Source organism: Dermacentor silvarum, chromosome 10, assembly GCF_013339745.2.
Source record: "Dermacentor silvarum isolate Dsil-2018 chromosome 10, BIME_Dsil_1.4, whole genome shotgun sequence".
In the NCBI taxonomy this organism is placed as follows: domain Eukaryota; kingdom Metazoa; phylum Arthropoda; class Arachnida; order Ixodida; family Ixodidae; genus Dermacentor; species Dermacentor silvarum.
Genome location: NC_051163.1, coordinates 44,785,787 through 44,804,367, shown reverse-complemented (window position 1 = coordinate 44,804,367; position 18,581 = coordinate 44,785,787). Strand labels below are relative to the sequence as shown.

The 18,581-nt window shown below is 46.1% G+C and overlaps 1 protein-coding gene across 1 annotated transcript in view; it reads right to left on the bottom strand.

Annotated features, from left to right (window-relative positions):
- LOC125940925 (calcium-activated chloride channel regulator 2-like) overlaps positions 1 to 17,708 on the bottom strand; it is a 290,188-nt gene extending 272,480 nt beyond the window's left edge. Inside the window, exons 1-4 of the mRNA XM_049657656.1 lie at positions 17,612 to 17,708; positions 9,802 to 9,975; positions 5,523 to 5,650; positions 1,823 to 1,934 (exon numbers count right to left, since the gene is read on the bottom strand). Of these exons, the coding sequence (XP_049513613.1) occupies positions 1,823 to 1,934; positions 5,523 to 5,650; positions 9,802 to 9,969 (408 nt within the window). The 5' untranslated portion in view covers positions 9,970 to 9,975; positions 17,612 to 17,708. The remainder of the gene's footprint in view (positions 1 to 1,822; positions 1,935 to 5,522; positions 5,651 to 9,801; positions 9,976 to 17,611) is intronic.
- Between the last annotated feature and the right edge of the window lie 873 nt (positions 17,709 to 18,581).

The window sequence follows — 18,581 nt, the reverse complement described above, 5'->3', positions numbered from 1 at the left end:
ACAGGGTGTTTCAATGTTTCACTAGTAATTACGCTTGGCCTAAGCACTGCCTCCAAAGTTGTCGTGCCTCAGATATTTATTGATACGCATACGAACATAACATCCGATTGTGGTCACATTGGGAGGACATGTCACCCATCGTAATATTACATGTTTGGGGGTTCATATAGCTAGCCCGCGCTCGGAAGGTTCCTTAAATCTCCTAAATACGGGCTTTAGGATTTAAGGTATGGAACAATGCCACAACGAAATTTCATTCCACTACTTCGATTCGCCTGCCTGCGGTTCCCCTTAGACAATCCCCTCTGTTTACACCAAAGGCCGCATAACTTCAACGCGTTGACAAGCTCTCTCTAAACCGGCGCTGTAGAATTCAATGCTGCCCATTCGTATTCCGAGCCGTCCTAAAGTCCACCGCTCTTGGAAGAAGATGGGGCCGAAAAATCAGGACACAAGCCATTCCACCGCAAGTGTTGGTCTATTACTTCCACACAGTAGAGGTGCTTTAAAGAATCGCTTAGTAAACGCATGCGCCATCAAGGCTGCGTGCTGATGAAGCCACGCAACAAATAAAAAATCGCGGATCATCTCCGTGTGTTCTTACAGCAAAGTCGTTAATGGCTAGTTCCCCCAGGATCGTGTCCGCGTATAGAAAAAAAAAAAATGTCATCATTAGCATTGGCTCGAGCGTCATCGTCGTCTTCCGCAGCTAGTTCGTTGGCATCCCTCGGTTGGCGCTCGTGCCGTTGGATGCTGTGCTGAGCACGAGCGCGTGCTCGGCACGTGCTCTTGCCACTGCTTCTGCCTTAGTCGTAGTCTGCTTCCACAGCTGGCTGTGTTGCCGCGGGTTATTCCAAGCGTAGAATTTCACTTTTCTGTCGTCGTAATGGAGAGACGGCGTTTACGGGGGTATGAGCCATTCGTTAAGGGGGTATACGGGCCATTCATGAGAAACTGAAGACGTGTAACGGCGCTGCTGTTGAGCAAGGCCGCTTCGAACGCGCACGGGAAAGGGCTCGTCGTTGACATGCCGATTCTAGCGTCAGGGCTTCCGAAACCCAGGCGTAACGTCAACGAAGAGCCGCGGACGCGGTGTCGCCTTTTACGCCGCCACCGCCGCTCGCCGCAGAACGGGCACCGAAGAGCTGTGCTCTAAAATGCTTTATTTCCATTAATTTGGTACGACCTCCCCTTTTGCTAGTGTCCACCTGGGGCGGAAAGGTGGAGTACCTTAATGAATACTGCGTTCAATATAGCTTTACTGTCGGGTATTCGGAGTTCGCCGGGTATTCATCATTATTGCTTTCTTCAGTAATTTGTGGACGTCTGTAATTACAGTCTTAGTAACTTAGATCATGGCTAATTGGAAAGAAAGCGCCCGTGTGGCATAGTCGCACGCCCAGCGTCGGCGTAGCGCAAGGGCGCGCAGGAAAACTGGCAGATGCTGTGTCAACAAGGATGTCTCCCCAAAACACAGAGTAGAAGCTTTTAGTTCTAAAGAGCAAATGGCACAGCATCAGCGTGATCCGAGCGCGCTAAAGCGTAACCGCTACAATCAGTCGTTGCGCTGACAAGGGGCGCAATATACTGTCAAGTAATTTACACTCTTAAAAGAGAATTAAAATGTACAATACCTGCTCACATCCTTACAGCCTTTTTGGGTAGAAGGGTGTGTTATGGACTTGTTTCCACCCTTATTCACATTTAGGGGTGTAAATTATTGTACAGGGTGTGCGCTTTCTACATCTTCCCCTCACCCCCCCCCCCTTTTTTTTTTTCATATGAACAAGCGGACGAAAAACACTTGAGGAAAGGCTCTCACCTTCATACTGCCTGACGTATCCAAAGCTAGAACGACTTTTTGAGGTTCGTCACCTTGCTGCGCTTCTTCAAAGGTGACATGGATGCGCTTAGACAAGTTCGGGGCTGCTAGCCTGAAAGAAAAAGTTGGAACCCATGTCAGGTTCTTCCAGCCGGAATGCAAACCGGCAGTAAACATGTGTTTAAGTGAGAAAACAATTATTTCGTTACTGTCATTGAAATCGGTGCCAGCATTAGCCAGGAAAACTAGTAATTACCTCTGTCGACTCGGAGATGCAAATTCTGTTCTTGGGGTAACGAGCAAGGTGCAGCAAGTGGCTTGCTACACCTTGAGTATTTGTGCAGTTTAACGTGAGCCCACATATATGTCAAGGACGGTAGGGCATAGACATAAGAATGATGCGGAAGGTAGAGATGATACCTGTCACATCCATGACACAGTATATAAAAATAAATTACAGTGTGTTTTTCATAGAACACTATCAACAGCGAGGAAAGAAGTTTGAGAATTCTACGGAGGCAAGTCACTGAAGTAACAAGCATTTTTTTAAAATGGGGCTTGCATCGTAATTTTTGTCTCACGCTTGTCATTGTTTGTATACCACTCTGAATAATATTAATATGATATGTTTTATGTGTGTCCATTTTGGTATCTATTTTGTGGATACGAAACAACCTCAAAGACTATATCAGCTATATTTTACAGGGAAGCTGTTAGTGCGGCTAAATACGCTGGAAAAAATTATATGCGTGTTCTGGCAATATCCTCAATGAAGTTGATTGTTCGCGAAATTTGTGTTCGCAAATATGTGAAATGTATGACATCTTAGGAGTTATTTGCGGGGTAGGTTTGACGCATGGAGAACTTTGAGCTAGAGGCAAATTGCTAACGCCTGAATTCTTCCCTTTTCGAGGCGATCACATTTATGTTTAACGTAAACGTATACCTACTAGCTCAGTATGCAATGCTTCTTTGCATTGGTATTTGCATGAAATGACATGTTTAGCCATCGGGAGCCTGAATTCATCATAAACAAACCAGTCTTCTAATTCCGAGCGCAGAGTACGGCTAAAAAGTTACGGTCACTTTAGCATACGCTGGATGAAGGCGACAGCCTGCGCGCTCACGTGACATGCATTAAATTGCTTGACATTCTCATTCGAATGCATAGCTACTTCTTATCACTTGTTTTCTCCCACGAAAGGTGGCGGGTTCGAGTGCCTTGACTTTACCTTAATTAACTGTGCCTTAGTTAACTTCGCCATAATTAACACCAAAGATCGAGGGTGCGACTCCCACCAAAGGTCGTCGGTTCGAGTGTCTTACTTAACTCTATATTCATCATCATCATTATCATCAGTCTATATTTACGTCCACTGCAGGACGAAGGCCTCTACCAGTGAACTCCAATTACCCCTGTCTTGCGCCAGCTGATTCAAACTTGCGCCTGCAAATTTCCTGACTTCATCGCCCCACCTAGTTTTCTGCCGACCTCGACTGCGCTTCCCTTCTCTTGGTATCCATTCTGTAACTCTAATGCTCCACCGGTTATCCATCCTACGCATTACATGGCCAGCCCAACTCCATTTTTCGCGCTTAACGTTAACTAGAATATCGGCTATCCCCGTTTGTTCTCTGATCCACACCGCTCTCTTCCTGTCTCTTAACGTTAGCCCTAAGATTTTTCGTTCCATCGCTCTTTGTGCGGTCCTTAACTTGTTCTCGAGGTTCTTTGTTAACCTCCAAGTTTCTGCCCCATATGTTAGCACCGGTAGAATGCAATGATTGTACACTTTTCTTTTCAGCGACAATGGTAAGCTCCCGGTCAGGATTTGGCAATGCCTACCATAAGCACTCCACCCCAGTTTTATTCTGTAAATTTATTTCTCATGGTCAGGGTCTCCTGTGAGTAATTGACCTAGATAAACGTAATCCTTTACACTCTAGAGGCTGACTGGCGATCCTTAATTCTTGTTCCCTTGCCAGGCTAATAAACATTATGTATGTCTTCTTCATATTAATCTTCAACCCCACTATTACACTTTCTCGATTAAGGTCCTCAATCATTTGCTGTAATTCGTCTCCATTGTTGCTGAATAAGGCAATGTCATCTGCAAACCGAAGGTTGCTGAGATATTCGCCGTTTATCCTCACTCCTAAGCCTTCCCAGTCTAAGAGCATGAATACTTCTAAGCATGCATTGGAGAGAATGTGTCTCCTTGCCTGACCCCTTTCTTGATAGGTATCTTTCTACTTTTCTTGTGGAGAACCAAGGTTATTGTTAAATCCCTGTAGATATTCACGTATGCCTCCTGTACTTCTTGGTTACGTAATGCCGCTATGACTGCTGGTATCTCTACTGAATCAAACGCTTTTTCATAATCTATGAAAGCCATATAGAGAGATTGATTGTATTCCGCAGATTTCTCTATTACCTGATTTATGACGTGGATATGATCCATCGTACAATAACCCTTCCTGAAGCCAGCCTGTTCTCTTGGATGGGTGAAGTCAAGTGTTGCCCTGATTCTGTTGGAAATTATCTTGAATTTTTAACAATACGGAAAGCGAGCTAATGGGTCCATAATTCTTCAATTGTTCAACGTCTGCCTTTTTATGGATGAGTATAATGTTGGCGTTCTTCCAGCTTTCTGGTACACTTGAAGTTCTGAGGCATTGCGTATAAAGTGCCGCAAGCTTTTTAAGCATGATCTCTTCTCCATCTTTGATTAAATTGACTGTTATTCCATTTTCTCCAGCAGCTTTTCCCCTGGCAATGCCTTTCAAGGCCCTCCTAATTTTATCGCTAGTTATAGAAGGAGCCTCTGTATTTTGTACATCACTTCTTCGAATGAAAGTAGCTCAGCTGCTCTGGGAACTGCACAGGTCAGTATGGAATTCGCCCGCTGCTTTTACTGTGTCATGAAAATTGCTGATATTACCCTGCTTATCTTTCATTGCATACATTTTGCCTTGTCCTATGCAAAGTTTTTTTCTCACTGATTTCATGCTGCGGGCATATTTTACTGCTTCCTCGATATTTTCCACGTTATAATTTCGGATATCCCTTACTTTGTTAGACAGTTCAGCGAATTCTAACCGGTCTCTCGAGTTTGACACTTTCATATTTGCCGTTTCTATATTAGGTCCTTTGTTACTTGGGAGAGCGTACCTTAGTGCCTTACCTGCCACTTCAATTGCTGCGTCTGAGATCAGCCTAGTTAAGTTTCATTCATTACCTCCATGTTGTCTTCATCTTCCTGTTCTTGTTCTGTTCTATGCCCTAATTGTGTCTCAACACGAAGGGTCGGGGTTCGAATCCCACGAAAGGTCGTGGGTTCGAGTTATTAAATAACTCTATCTGAATGAATTGTGCCGTAACACCAAAGCCTGTGGGTTTGACTGCCACCAAAGGTCGTGGGCTCGAGCGCCTTAATTATACATCCTAATTACCTCTGCCCTAATTAACTTAGCTTTAGGTAACACCAAAGGTCGTGGGTTCAACACCCACCATGGGTTAGAGTGCCTTAGTTCACTCTATCATAATAAAGGTAGGGTTAATTAGGCATTCGAGCCCACAACCTTTGTTGGTGGTACCAAGGTGGCACCAAAGTGCACCATTCAATTTTCCGGACCGCCAAGTTTTCGACCCATGAACCAGCTCAGGCTTCCGCCTTAAAAATAGACAAAACGCACTAACTTTTTGAAGTCATCGTTCGAGAGGATGACATCCAAGACAGACCGTCGATTACACATCAAGTTTTGCCTTGTCCGAGCTTCGTAGTTGTGCATGCGAAGGCCTTGACCCGATTCACAGAAATGAGAAATCTGTAAGGTAACCATTTTTTGTCAGAAAAAAGCATCACACGTTCATTAGTAAAACAGGGTAATTACGGATTATTAGATTGCTATCAAAACCTCCGTGAATACCACATTTCTATTTGGGCGACGAGAAATACAAGCAAAACTTTCTGCGACCTTCATACAGGGTGAGCAGATTAGAGTCTTGAGCCGTTTCTACCGTAAGAAGATGCACTAATGCTAGGCGAGGTGAATCAGATTGCAGCAACATTGATCGTTGACCTGCTGGGCTTATCGGTTATCGCAAAGTTCCTAAGACGCTGTCTATAAGGAAACGAGCCTGTAGTGTATGCGCACCGTTTTGTTACGGCTATTTAACAAGTCTGAATATTATGGTACGTGCAGAAACTGGCTGGGCGCTGCTTACAGCAAAAGGCTGTCGACAAGTTCAGCTGTAGAAAGGCCTATTCTAGCAAGAGCAAATCTATGTGTTGCTCACAAATCCTGTATCCTACTCCCTGTTGAAACATTTTAGAAACGTTTCTGCACGATGTAAGCGTCCCTTAGGCACGAGTTCTCTTTGTCATCGAGACATGCAAACTGCGACACTCCTAATGATTGCTTCGGCCAAATAGGTGTCACTGCGCCACGAAATGCGTGTACGTCTGTCCCTCTCAACATGGCCGCCACAACCACCGCAGCTGCAGTGCCTCTTACGCAGCTGTAGAGCCAACCCATTCTTCCCAGTTGCCCGACTCCTTTCACCACGCGATAGCATAGCGCGCGGTAAGGGACTGAATAATTGGCAGGATAGGCGCAGCTAGAAGGCAGAGTGATTTTGAAATCGAGGCTCTGTGCTCTTGCATCGGGTTACAGCTGAAGAATAGGGTGGACAGCTGGGCTAAGCCGCCAGGCAGCAGCCTTCGGCAGCGGACCGAGAGGTGGCGCGATCGAGTAGGCCATGATCTTGAGCGGCTCGTCATGGCCATATACGAGCGCTACTCTCAACAAGTATCAGGAATGCTTTGCGTTCCTGTTGCACTTCGATACGGCGCTCCTGCGCTATTGAACCGCGGCACGGTGAGAAATTTTGTTTGACAGCCTGTGCTGCATTTCAAGCAATTTAGGCTCAGGCACAGTACCGAGCGTTGTGACAGTTATCGAAAAACAGCTCGGCCGTTGTGCAGAGTTAGTTTGGGGTGTACTGAATCTTGAGACGTACTACTTGTGCCTGCAGAACACGCGATAAATTCCGTCTTGTGACGGACTGAAAGCAGGCTTTGTACCCGCGCATTTTTCTTGAGTGCGAGTAGAAGGCATCCTGCCAGCGTCTAGCCCGGCCTTGCTGGGAGCCTGCGTTATGGCCACCTCTGTGCAGGTGGTGTACCATTACGTCGGCTAAGGGCAAGCTGTGTCGAAAACGTGCAGCCACCCGTTTATTTGTGCTCTTAAGGAGTAGGCAATAAGGCCCGGGAATGGGGGAATGCTTGGAAATCAGATGTCTCCGTCACATTTTATTTATGGTATTATTTGGGATGAGTCAAGTGTTTTCTACGCAATGTTTGTAAAAGCGAATTGCCTTTGTTAGTAATGTCGCCCTTTCCCGGCTTCCGCACGTTTCGCTCTACACGCACTTTTCCTATTCACGACAGGTGCTTGTAATTTACTTTCTTCAGCTGATGCCGTCTGGTGCGGCTTCGTACATGAGTTACTGCTGACCTGGTACCACAACACTGGATGAACGCACAAAAAGGCCGCAATGAGAATTTTTTTAATAGCAAAATAAAGATTTCCTCATTTCACCTGGCCTCTTGCTTGTACATAATGAAATTGCACGTTGCCCAGACGACCGATACGATTGGAGGCTTGTAAAGAATTCTCGCAATCATTTATTTTGACGTAATAGTTCAGTGGCCACCCCATGGTGGAGAGAAGCAATTAATGAAAAACAGACATGCACCCAATCGTAGCAGTTGCTAGAAAAAAAAAAACTTCAAGAAGCACGCGACCAAAACCGAAACCGGAAGTTTGGTTGAGGTTTTCACATCAGCCGCACGGTGTGCTGCAGTCAGTTCAGCCGCGAGCTCTATGGGAGTGTCCGCTCTTGTTAAATATCTCCCACTATGGTTAGTGCGCGTTACTTTGACTCTCTGGCTGGGGGCCATGCTTCCTCGAGGGAGATGACGCGCGGCGTTTGGCTATAAATTCCAGATAATTTCGAGGCTGCGCTGCGCTGTAGTACTTGGCAGACATGATCGGGAGTGCGTGAAATAGGCGCTGAGCTTGTTTGTTTAAAATGAGCAAACCTGGCGAGGCGCCCTTTAAGGTATGGGCTTTATATCAACGTATAGAAATCGAAGTGCGTGTAACAAAACTTACTTTTTCGTGCCTTTTGCTCAAACCTCATGAACACATCGATACAAAGACGGTAAATTAAAAAAAATCATTTAGGCTAGTAAATTTTCGAAAAGGACCTAATAATATTGCGCATTACTCCAGCTCACCCGTTTAAATTCATTGAGGCACTCCTATCATATCCGCGTCAGAACACTCCTCCCCCCCCCCTCCCTCACACTTTTGTTTTGATCAATCTGGACCATGTTTGAGAGAGGGGGCTACGCTGGTGTTTGTTCATTAAAGATGTTTATATACGAGGATGAACACGATGGGAACACATGGACGAAACAGCACAGAGTGCTTTGTCACCTGACGCTATGCTTTGTTGTTGTAGTTATTGGGTTGAATGTATTTAATAAATATTACCATCACGTGCAGGGCTCATACATCATTTTGCTCTGTTCCTTGTGTGCTACAAAAATAACGAAAAATTGTATGCGAACACGCTCGAATTTCAACCATCCTGAATGGCAAGGAAGATTGGAAGCCACGCCTCGGAGATATTGCTCAGAGTTAGCGAATGCCTTTCAAGGTGGCTCCAGCGCTAATTCCCCAACCAGACGTACGTGTTGGAACGCGTCTGTACGCGCCGTACTGCGTCTCGGTGCGTACGGCATCTGGCGCGGAGGCCGCGTCGCGTGTTGACGCGCGGTGGCGGTGAGACCTAGCAGTGCTAAAATGTTTACGCGCGTGCCGGAAGCTGCAACCCGTGCGACGCGCTCCCCGTGACCATGATGCGCCATCGTGTCTTGCGGAACGACTATTCGCGTGGCGTGCAAGATGCGTGCGTTGTGACTGGCGTGCCACGCGTGTATTATGGTCGATCGTGGCATACGCCGAAGCATGGCGCGCTGAAGTGTTCAGCCATAGCGGCAGCATTAGGTGACTCTACGCCGATGCTGCTACAGGTTTTAGCCGGGCTCACAATATTCGTTATTAAGTCGCAGTTGAGCCGACTGAACCACCAGGAGTCTTGCAATATCCTTTAAAAGTAGAATCGAATTTCAAGCTAAAACTTGAGTTTGAATGGCCATTTTTTACACATTGCTTAACGTGGCCGCTGAGCGAAAGCTATAGGCTACCTTGTACATGGCAACCTCCCAATTTTCCGCCGCCCTGAAGAAAAGCATGGCGACGCGCGGCAACTCCTGCTTCGTTTGGGGGCTTGGCCTCTTCCTCCGTCGGGCACGACACGACGCAACTCCTGCTTCGTTTGGGGGCTTGGCCTCTTCCTCCGTCGGGCACGACACGACGTCGAGCGATCGCGGCGCGTGCGCGGACGCCTTCCAACGCGTACGTCTGGTTGGCTCCCCAAAAGCGACCGCGCAGCACTTACGCAACATTCACGATGCGTTCACAAACGCACTTCCTTGTTTCGTAATAACTGCAGGAAGAGCGGAAAGCTGAAAGAGCGAAAGATGCCAGAGCGAGCATGTCAGTACAAAGAAGGCGGCGAATGGCTGGCTGCCGTCAACCGATCTCGGTCGGTATCTCCAGAAATGAGGAGAAGCTCCCTCCTTGATCATGGAAACGGGAAGTTATCGCTATGTTCTGTTTGAGAATCCTGTTTGTGAGATAAGTTTCGGCGCGCGTAATCTTCCAAACTCGGCTCAGAGATTGACAGGTAGCTCCACAGTCGATCTACAGAATGCACTCGCACTTATTTATTGTTCAGGACCCCTGAGGTTAAGCCGTTGTGCAAGACGCTTTTGTTTCTTCATTGCATATTTCATATCAACATAATAGTTCCGAAGAGAGGCAGTAGAAACAGGAATTCTTACGTTTTTGACGTACGGCATAAACATGATAGAGCTTTCTGCAGGGCTTTTAGAGATAATAAAGGGCGAGACGGTGCACTTTTTCTCGAAGTGACACTTCTTATCCCTCATGCATGGTGAGCCGTCGTCTCGCAGAGCGGTGAAACCCAGGAATTTCGAACAGGCGTTCATCTTCAGCTGGAAAAGACCGAAAATGAAACTGAGAGGGTAGGAAATGAGACAAAAGGCATACAAATTTTTTGGTCATTTAAAAAAATGGTGCGAATTCTTTATGAATAACAAAGTACGATGCTCGGCTAACTGGTGCATGGCTGTCAATGTATGTGGCTAAAAAGAAAATGGGAGAAATTCGTTCCACTTAACCTTTTCACCCCAATTAAACATCGACACCTTGATAGTTTTGATGCCTCCGACGTGACGCACAGAACATCAGCACGGGGGATGAAAGCTGCCCTAGTTTCTATAATGTCACTTGGAATTGGCAACATTAACAGCGAACTAGTGTTGTGTGTTCTAAAATTAATTATTAAACTAGTATTCCGCCGTACGGCGCTATGCACTTTACAGGGCTACCGACAATCTCATCTGCATATTTATGTGCGTTCGGCGTTTTTAATGTGCTTCGTTTGGGCGTTTGTTAGTTGGTTTTAACCCCTTCCCCCATGGCATTTCATACCTGATAAGCGCAGAACTTCTAGCATAATAAAATCGAAAAGAAGGAAAATACTACTGACGCACTGAAGGTCGACGCGGCTTCCGGCGAATGTGACTGCCAAAAATGGGGACGCGCAACCGTCGCCCCTCTCTGGGTGATCCGAGCGACAACTGGTTGCATACACTGTGAACAGGTATGGCATAAGTACTATAGTTCTAGGGTGCCTCGACGCCAAGCAGGTTGGTTGCCATCGAGGCACCCTAGCATACCTGGCGCACTCTCATCTTGAATCTAGCCGGTGCATTTTCGTGGCGTTGACGGTTACGCGGGTCGCTCACTCCCACGTTCGGATTAAAGGTGACGCTGGCAGTACATCGAACTTGCCTCCTTTTGCGTCGACTGTGGTTGACACGCCTTTATTTTGTGTGCCAGAGTCGCGGTGTACTTTTATTATGTGCCCTAAAGGCAAACAAACGTTGACGTGCTAAAACGTTTGCGCCGAAGAATTCGGTAGCGCATTCACAAACTGTATTCATTTTGACAGTGGTTTATGACGAACAACAGCGCAAGGCTCCACACTACTGTATCAGTCCAGGGATATTAGAACCAACGCTATATTTGCGCTCTATGCATGCTCTCCATTCACCATAGCGTGCGCCGTGATGGCTATAGAAATTGCAGAGCTTCTCGACCATGCAAATAGAAATGGGCATAATATCGCCTTTCAATGGATTCCTTCACACTGTGGTGTGATAGCGAACGAACAGGCAGACGCTGAAGCGAAAGCTGCTTTAAATAATGGGACTGAAGTACACATACCCTTCTCACGGACAGACACAAATGCCCTACTTCGTTGCGTAATACGCAATTTCACGTTGGAGCACTGGACCCAACCAGATCGTCAACACAAGCCAGTGCATAAATGGGGCCCAGAAATGAAATACTGCAATCTTCACAAGCTCAAAAGAAGCCAAACAAGCATGGTGCACCGGATTCGCCTTGGTGTCGCATTCACGAATCGTTATCGACATATGATTGGTTGCAGTGACATTAACCCCAATTGTGAATACTGCCAGGTACCAGAAACACTTGAGCATATATTTTGCGTTTGTTCCGCGTACGCGCAAGAACGACAGAAACTGGTCGCTTCAATTGAAAAAGTCGATAAGAGGCCCCTATCAGACGAGTTTCTTTTAGGCCCTTGGCCCAATGCAAACAGCGCAGCCCTGATAACCAGTGCCGCTTTAGCCTTTCTACAGGCCACTGGGCTCGACACACGGCTTTAGAAATGCGACAACGTTGTGAACTTGTATATACACACCTCCCCCTCTTACCATCATCATCATCATCATTCATTAACCCTTTTCCTCCCCGTCCCTTTTCCCCAGTGTAGAGTAGCAGGCCAGAGCAAGTTACAGCTCAGGCCAACCTTTCTGTCAACAAATTTCTCTCTCTCTCTCTCTCTCTCTCTCGTGATGTTTTTGTTACCACGCGTGAAGTTGCCCCTCAGAAGGATGCGCCATGAACATGTGGCCGACATCCAAACTTCTGCGAATGCCGCGTTGGAAGCACGCCAGATGAAGCTGCCCAATTTTTCCCGTGATATCCAGAAACGGTGGCAGATGTGTATAAATAGCCGAGGTTACCATTTTATAAGACTTAGAGTCATTACCCACTCCCATTCTCTCACGCTATGTTAGACAGGGCGCAAGCGGTACACTACAGACAATTACAAAGTGATTCTTACATAAACCCCAGACTCATGCACGCTATGTATCCAGACATGTACACTACAAACAGATACACATCTTGTGGTGAGGTAGCCACACTTAATCACATGTTATGGGAATGTCAGGACATAACAAACAATTCAGGCAGTGCCGACACCTCCGTCTCTTCCACCGCCAGCCTCCGCTCGCGTTGGAAGACCGCACTGCTCAGGTCGAACCTGACAGTACAATTCTGGGCCGTCCAACGAGACGAGGAAGCGGCTTCGAGACAAGATCTCGGAACCGCATCCGCAGCAGGTGCCCAGACCCTCTAAAAAGACACCAGATTCGAATCTCATTGATTGGAAAATAAAGTTTACATTCTTCTATGGGCACACTCTTCAACAACGTTAGGAAAACAAGCATGATAGAAATATGCAATTTGCCATGTCATTTTTCTAATCCGTGATGAGAGAAGTACGAGAGTATGGTGCCCCGTCCTATGACCAAATCAAATAAGAATACAACGAGCAAACAGAGGAAGGCACGCACATTAACGGCAGCCAGCACGCAGAACGGTGAATCACGTCAGTGTCACTATTGGCCTCGAGGAGACATCATGGCTCCATCTGCTGAAATCTCTCCCTGACGTAGAAAGCGACATCACGCGATACTGACTGCTCTGGAGCGGTTCAGGCACGGGTAATTCCGACTGCTTGCACGTTTTAAATGTTGTATGTGTGGCTGTAAAAAAACCTAGCGCGTACGTCCCCAGTCTGTTGTGTAGGGAAGCGAAGGCTTTTAGCGAGCGAGCGACCTGATGCTTTATTATTGGCCATTCAGTTCGCATGATCTTTCATAAAAGTAGTTATGAGTACTTTTGCCTCAATAACAGTGCTGTTCACAGCATTCGTCCGGGGAGTGCGGCGGGCCAATTTCGCCAGAATTATCGCGGGGCGATGCTTTATCACAGCTGTCAGTTGGGCGTGTTGGTATACGTTGGCTGTAGGAAAAGCGCTACTAAAACGGATACTTAGCAAGAACAGTGCTTTCTCCTGTGTTCTAGCCAAGTCTCCGTTTTATTAGTGCTTTTTCTAACACGATTATTTATCATCGGCTTATTATATTACCTGGAAATTCAACTGCTTATATATTTATCTCCTTAATCCACGCTTCCGCCTTGTGCGCGCATGCAAGTCGCATGCATCTCCGGCGCAGGGTATTAAATGCGAAGCATTTCCTGGCGAACATTTGCCACTTTCAGAGTATCTATCTATCTAGCCACCTACGTCTTGGTGCTCTTATGGTCGTTTTGTTAACTTGGTATGTACCAAAAGTGGCATAGTATGACAAGGGTGTACGATGAACATAAATGATCGGTAATGATACGTGTGTCATGTAGGTCATGAATCACCCGCCTACGTCCTGGTGCTCTCATAGGTAAAAAAAAATCGGAAGTGGCAAAGAATGGAGAATGATTGTAAATGGTGCAAGTGTGGTTATGATAGTAACAATATTGATAGTAGAATACAATAATGACTCATTAATGTCCATGAATCAGCAAAAAATGACAATGGCCGAGTGAAAAAATATTGAAACTCAAAAACCACTGGAGTGGGTTTGGACGTGAGCACTAAGGAAAGCAAACACTAAAGGATGATGGTAGAAGTTAGTCATGAGCATGACTAAGCAAAAATGACAGTGACTCAACCAAAAATGATTAACAGTCAAAAAGCCGGCAAATCTCACGCCCTGTGGGAATCGATATTATGCGAAGCAGTGTGTGGGGAGCCTACCAAATTCACGATATGATGATGACAGCACCAAGACGTAGGCGGCTGTTTCATGACCTGAATGATATGACATACATGTCATGACCTATCATTCATGTCCGAACCGATTTCAGTGCTTTTTGAGCGTTAATCTTTTTTCGCTGCGTCATTGTCATTTTCTCTGAGTCCAGCTCATGGATATAACTTCTACCATCATCATTTAGCGTTTTATTCACTTAGGGCCCGCGTCCGAACCCATTCCAGTGGTTTTTCAGTGTTAATGATTTTTCGCTGAGTCATTCTCATTTTTGTGGAGTCATGTTCATGACTATGACTTCTACCATCGTCCCCTAGTGTTTTCTTCACTTAGTATCCACGTTCGAACCTATTTCAGTTGTTTTATTGCTATAGCAATTATATGGATAGTCTAAGTGGATCTCTGCCGTGGTCTTCGCTGTCGCCGTGAGGTTCCGCATAAAGTCCAATGACGATGAAATCGTCGCCGCGTGCCGTATACTGTATGTGCGAGTGAAAGCGCGTGAAGGCGCTCCACTTGACTCCGTCCCTCCATTATTTGCGCTAAGCGACCATATGGTCTAAGGTATAACGCCTGAGGGACGCGCGCTTTCACGGAGAGCGAACGCATGGCGGAGAGCAAACGCGACTTGTCCCGTCGCGCGAAAGGCCGTGCGGCGATGAAAAGGAGGGAGGCAGAGGGAGCGACGCTGTGCTACGGCACCAACTGCGTATCTAGCAACCGAGCGCAGGGGGTACTGGAGACTCAATCTCGCACGCGAAAGGAGGAAATCGGGAAGGCAGCGCTGAAGGGAGAGGGTGCGGCTTCTACTCTGCCAGCAACTGCGTACTTGTACTTTGCGCGGCTGCGGGCGCTCTGCGCACCATATCTTGAAAGATATTTGCACACGGCTCCTGCCTTTGTATGTGCTCTGCTTCTGTTGAAGCGGTAGACCACATGAACCTTCGCTCGCGGCTGCCGCCGCCCTTGCTCACGCCAGCGTTTTCACAGCGGTTGTCTGCGGTCATCGAGTGGGATCTATTCGTGTTTGTTCGTGCGCGCTGGCACCATGCTTGTTAATCCAGTTAGTAAGTGACGTGTCTAAGTTTATACAGCCGATAAATCTACGATCCTTACTCCGTATAGCTCTCTACTAATTTGTTATCCCAACTGATGCTTCGCCTTTCGGGCGAAACGGCGATTTTTTAATTATTAATCTTTTTTCGCTTAGTCATTGTCATTTTTGCTGCGTCATGCTGATGACTACGACTTCTGTCAGCATCCTTTAGTGTTTTCTTTACGACTTCTCTCTTCATCCTTTAGTGTTTTCTTCCCTTGTGCCCCCACTTCAGTGGTTTTTGAGTGTTAATCTATTTTGCTGAGTAATTGCGATTTTTTGCTGAGTCATGGTCATTATTGAGTCATTACTGTATACTACTATCATTATCGTTGCTATTACAACAATACTTGCACCAATTACCATCATTAATTCTCGATACTTTGCCACTTGGGGTTTTTTGACGCATGAGAGCACCAAGACGCAGGAGGCTGTTTCATGACCTACGCTGCATACATGTCATGACATTCAGGTTATGACCTATCACTTATGTTCGTCATACACTCTTGTCATACTATGCCAATTTTGGTACATACCAAATTAACGAGACGACCATGAAAGCACCAAGACCTAGGCGGCTAGACATATACTGTGAAAGCGGTAAAAGTTCGCAAAGGAACATTCGAAACGACTATAATGGGTTTGGAACTGGGCACTAAGTGAAAAAAAAACACTTAAGGATGATGATAGAAGTCATAGTCATAAGCATGACTCAGCAAAAATGACAATCACTCACCGAAAAAGCCTGCGAATCCACGCCCTGTGGGAATGGAAGTTATAAGAAGCAGTATGCGGGGAGCCTACCAAGTTAACGAAACGACCATTAGAGTACTAAGACGTAGGTGGCTGTTTAATGACCTTCATGACACGCACGTCATGACAATCATGTCATCAGTCCTCAGGAGTGCCTTTAGCTATGCTTAAGCATGACTAAGGTCTCATGAGCATGACTAAGTTCTCTTAAGACCTTAGTCATGCTCATGAGTATGACTTCGATCATCAAACTTAAGCCTTTTCCTTCACTTAGTACCACATCCGAAACCCTTTCAGTTGTTTTTGAGTGTTATCTTTTTTCGCTGTGTGATTGCCATTTTTGCTGAGTCATGCTCATGACTATAACTTCTACCATCATCCTTTAGTGTTTCCTTCACTTTGTACCCGCGTCTGAATCCATTCAGTGGTTTTTGAGTGTGAATCTTCTTTCGCTGAGTCATTGTCATTTTTGCTTAGTCATGCTCGACCATGACTTCTACCATCTTCCTTTAGCATTTCCTTCACTTAGTGCCCACGTTAGAACCCATTTCAGTGACGTTTGAGTGTTAATCTTTTTTCGCTATGCGACTGCCATTTTTGCTGAGTCATACTCTTGACTATAACTTCTACCATCATCCTTTAGTGTTTCCTTCACTTAGTACCCGTTTCTGAATCCATTCAGTGTTTTTTGAGTGCAAATCTTTTTTCGCGAGTCATTGTCATTTTTGCTTAGTCATGCTCGACCATGACTTCTACCATCGTCCTTTAGTGTTTCCTTCACTTAGTACCCCGTTTCTGAATCCATTCAGTGGTTTTTGAGTGTAAATCTTTTTTCGCGAGTCATTCTCATTTTTGCTTAGTCATGCTCGACCATGACTTCTACCATCATCCTTTAGTGTTTCCTTCACTTAGTACCCACGTCCCAACCCATTTCAGCGGTTTTCGAGAGTTCATCTTTTTCGTGGGGTCATTATCATGACCTACATGACACGCATATCACGGCATTTTTGTCATGACCTATCATTTATCTTCGGCATACACTTGTCATACTATGCCAATTTCGGTACCTACAAAGTTAACGAAACGACCATGAGAGCACAAAGACGTAGGTGGCTAGATAGATAGATACTGCCAGTGTGGCAAATGTCCGCCAAGAAATGCTTCGCATTTAAAAAAGATAACACTCAGAAACTACTGAAATGGGTTCAGACAGCCGCCTATACGTCTTGGTGCTTTCATGGTGGTTTCGTTCGCTTGGTTTCGTTCACATTGATTCCCACAGGGCGTGGGATCTACCGGTTTTCTCTTATTGATGTCATATCAAGCCAGCGCACCACAGGCCGTGTGTGCATTGCTTGCGCGACTCTAACGATCATCATATTGTTTCGCTTTCAGTGACTTCATCATCCAAGCATCTCGCTGCCGCTTCGTGTTGGGGTACGCGAGAAAACCCACGCCGGGCTCGGCCGAATACCTTCGGCACTGCGAAACCGAGCAGTAAACGATGCTGTAAGAGTGGGCAAATAAATGGATGTCTTTGCAATGAAACACGTTATCTAAAACCCTACAACAAAGGCTTCAATCGTCCAGCCTGAGAGCTGCATTGAGTGGGGCAAACGAAGCAAAGGTGGAGAAGGCAGGAACGCGTGTTGTCACTTTCTACGTCACAGCGATGACAGCGCCGGTTTCTCTAGTGGTGGCTCTCGAGGCCAATTACAGCATTCTGGGAGTGAGTTGCGGATGGAAAACACTGAGGACACTCCACAAGCAAGTTGAAGGACTGCTGCTCACCTTGCGTCCCTCGCAGAATGTTTCCGGATAATTAGGGTCTCCCCGTCTGCCATACTCGTCAAACACTCCATACCGCAGGTGCGCCCACTCATGCACGAAAGTGTACGCTTGAAATAAAAATGAAGCCACTCAATCAACACACGCAATAAAGCACTTTTCTTTTTTAGTGATCCGGTGCATGTTTAGTGGGTACAAAACGTATATTAAGAAAGCAATGCACGGAACAACTATTGAAACTCTTTCGACGACACTTATACAGCTGGAATAAAAGGTATGCGAGGACAGGAGGGGAGAAATAAGCGGGAAGAAAGAAGTGAGTAGGGGAAAAGCAAGCGTAAACTGAGGGTACCACGAGAGATCAGTGCGATATGACGCCGGTTGAAATTTTGCAATTAACGTAGCTGTGGCCGGGAATATTACTGCGAAGCATTCTTTACGAAATTCAGGCGTTTTGAATCTATCTATCTATCTATCTATCTATCTATCTATCATGTCGCGCCTAACCTATTTCCTGGCAAATTGGGTCAAACTGGCCGTTTATGGTCTGGTAGGCATCGGGCCGCTGACCTGAGGTAACCGTGCTCGAAACAAACGATCAGTTTTTGTCTCAGGATATGTGACACTGGGCCAATATGTGCCGCTCTTAAATAACAAAAAACTCTGTTGAATTAAGTTTCTCCGATGCCGGGCAAAATCGAACCTTGAATGATGCCGCAATTTCTTCCCATAAAGTCGTTGTAACAGTTAACAAAAATTACGTACCAGAACTTTCTTTTTTTTCCGTCGTCAGGGGGCTCAGGTTCAAGAGATATCGTGCTGGGAGATGAATGAAGTCTCCCTTTTCCCCGCAGCCTGCTGATGTCACCGTGTAGGGTCGATCGCGTCCGCAAAACGAGGAATTCTCGATTCGTACTTCACTTTTGGGGTAGTACGTTGCCCCTAGAATCCGTGGACTTTTTCTTTTCGGCCA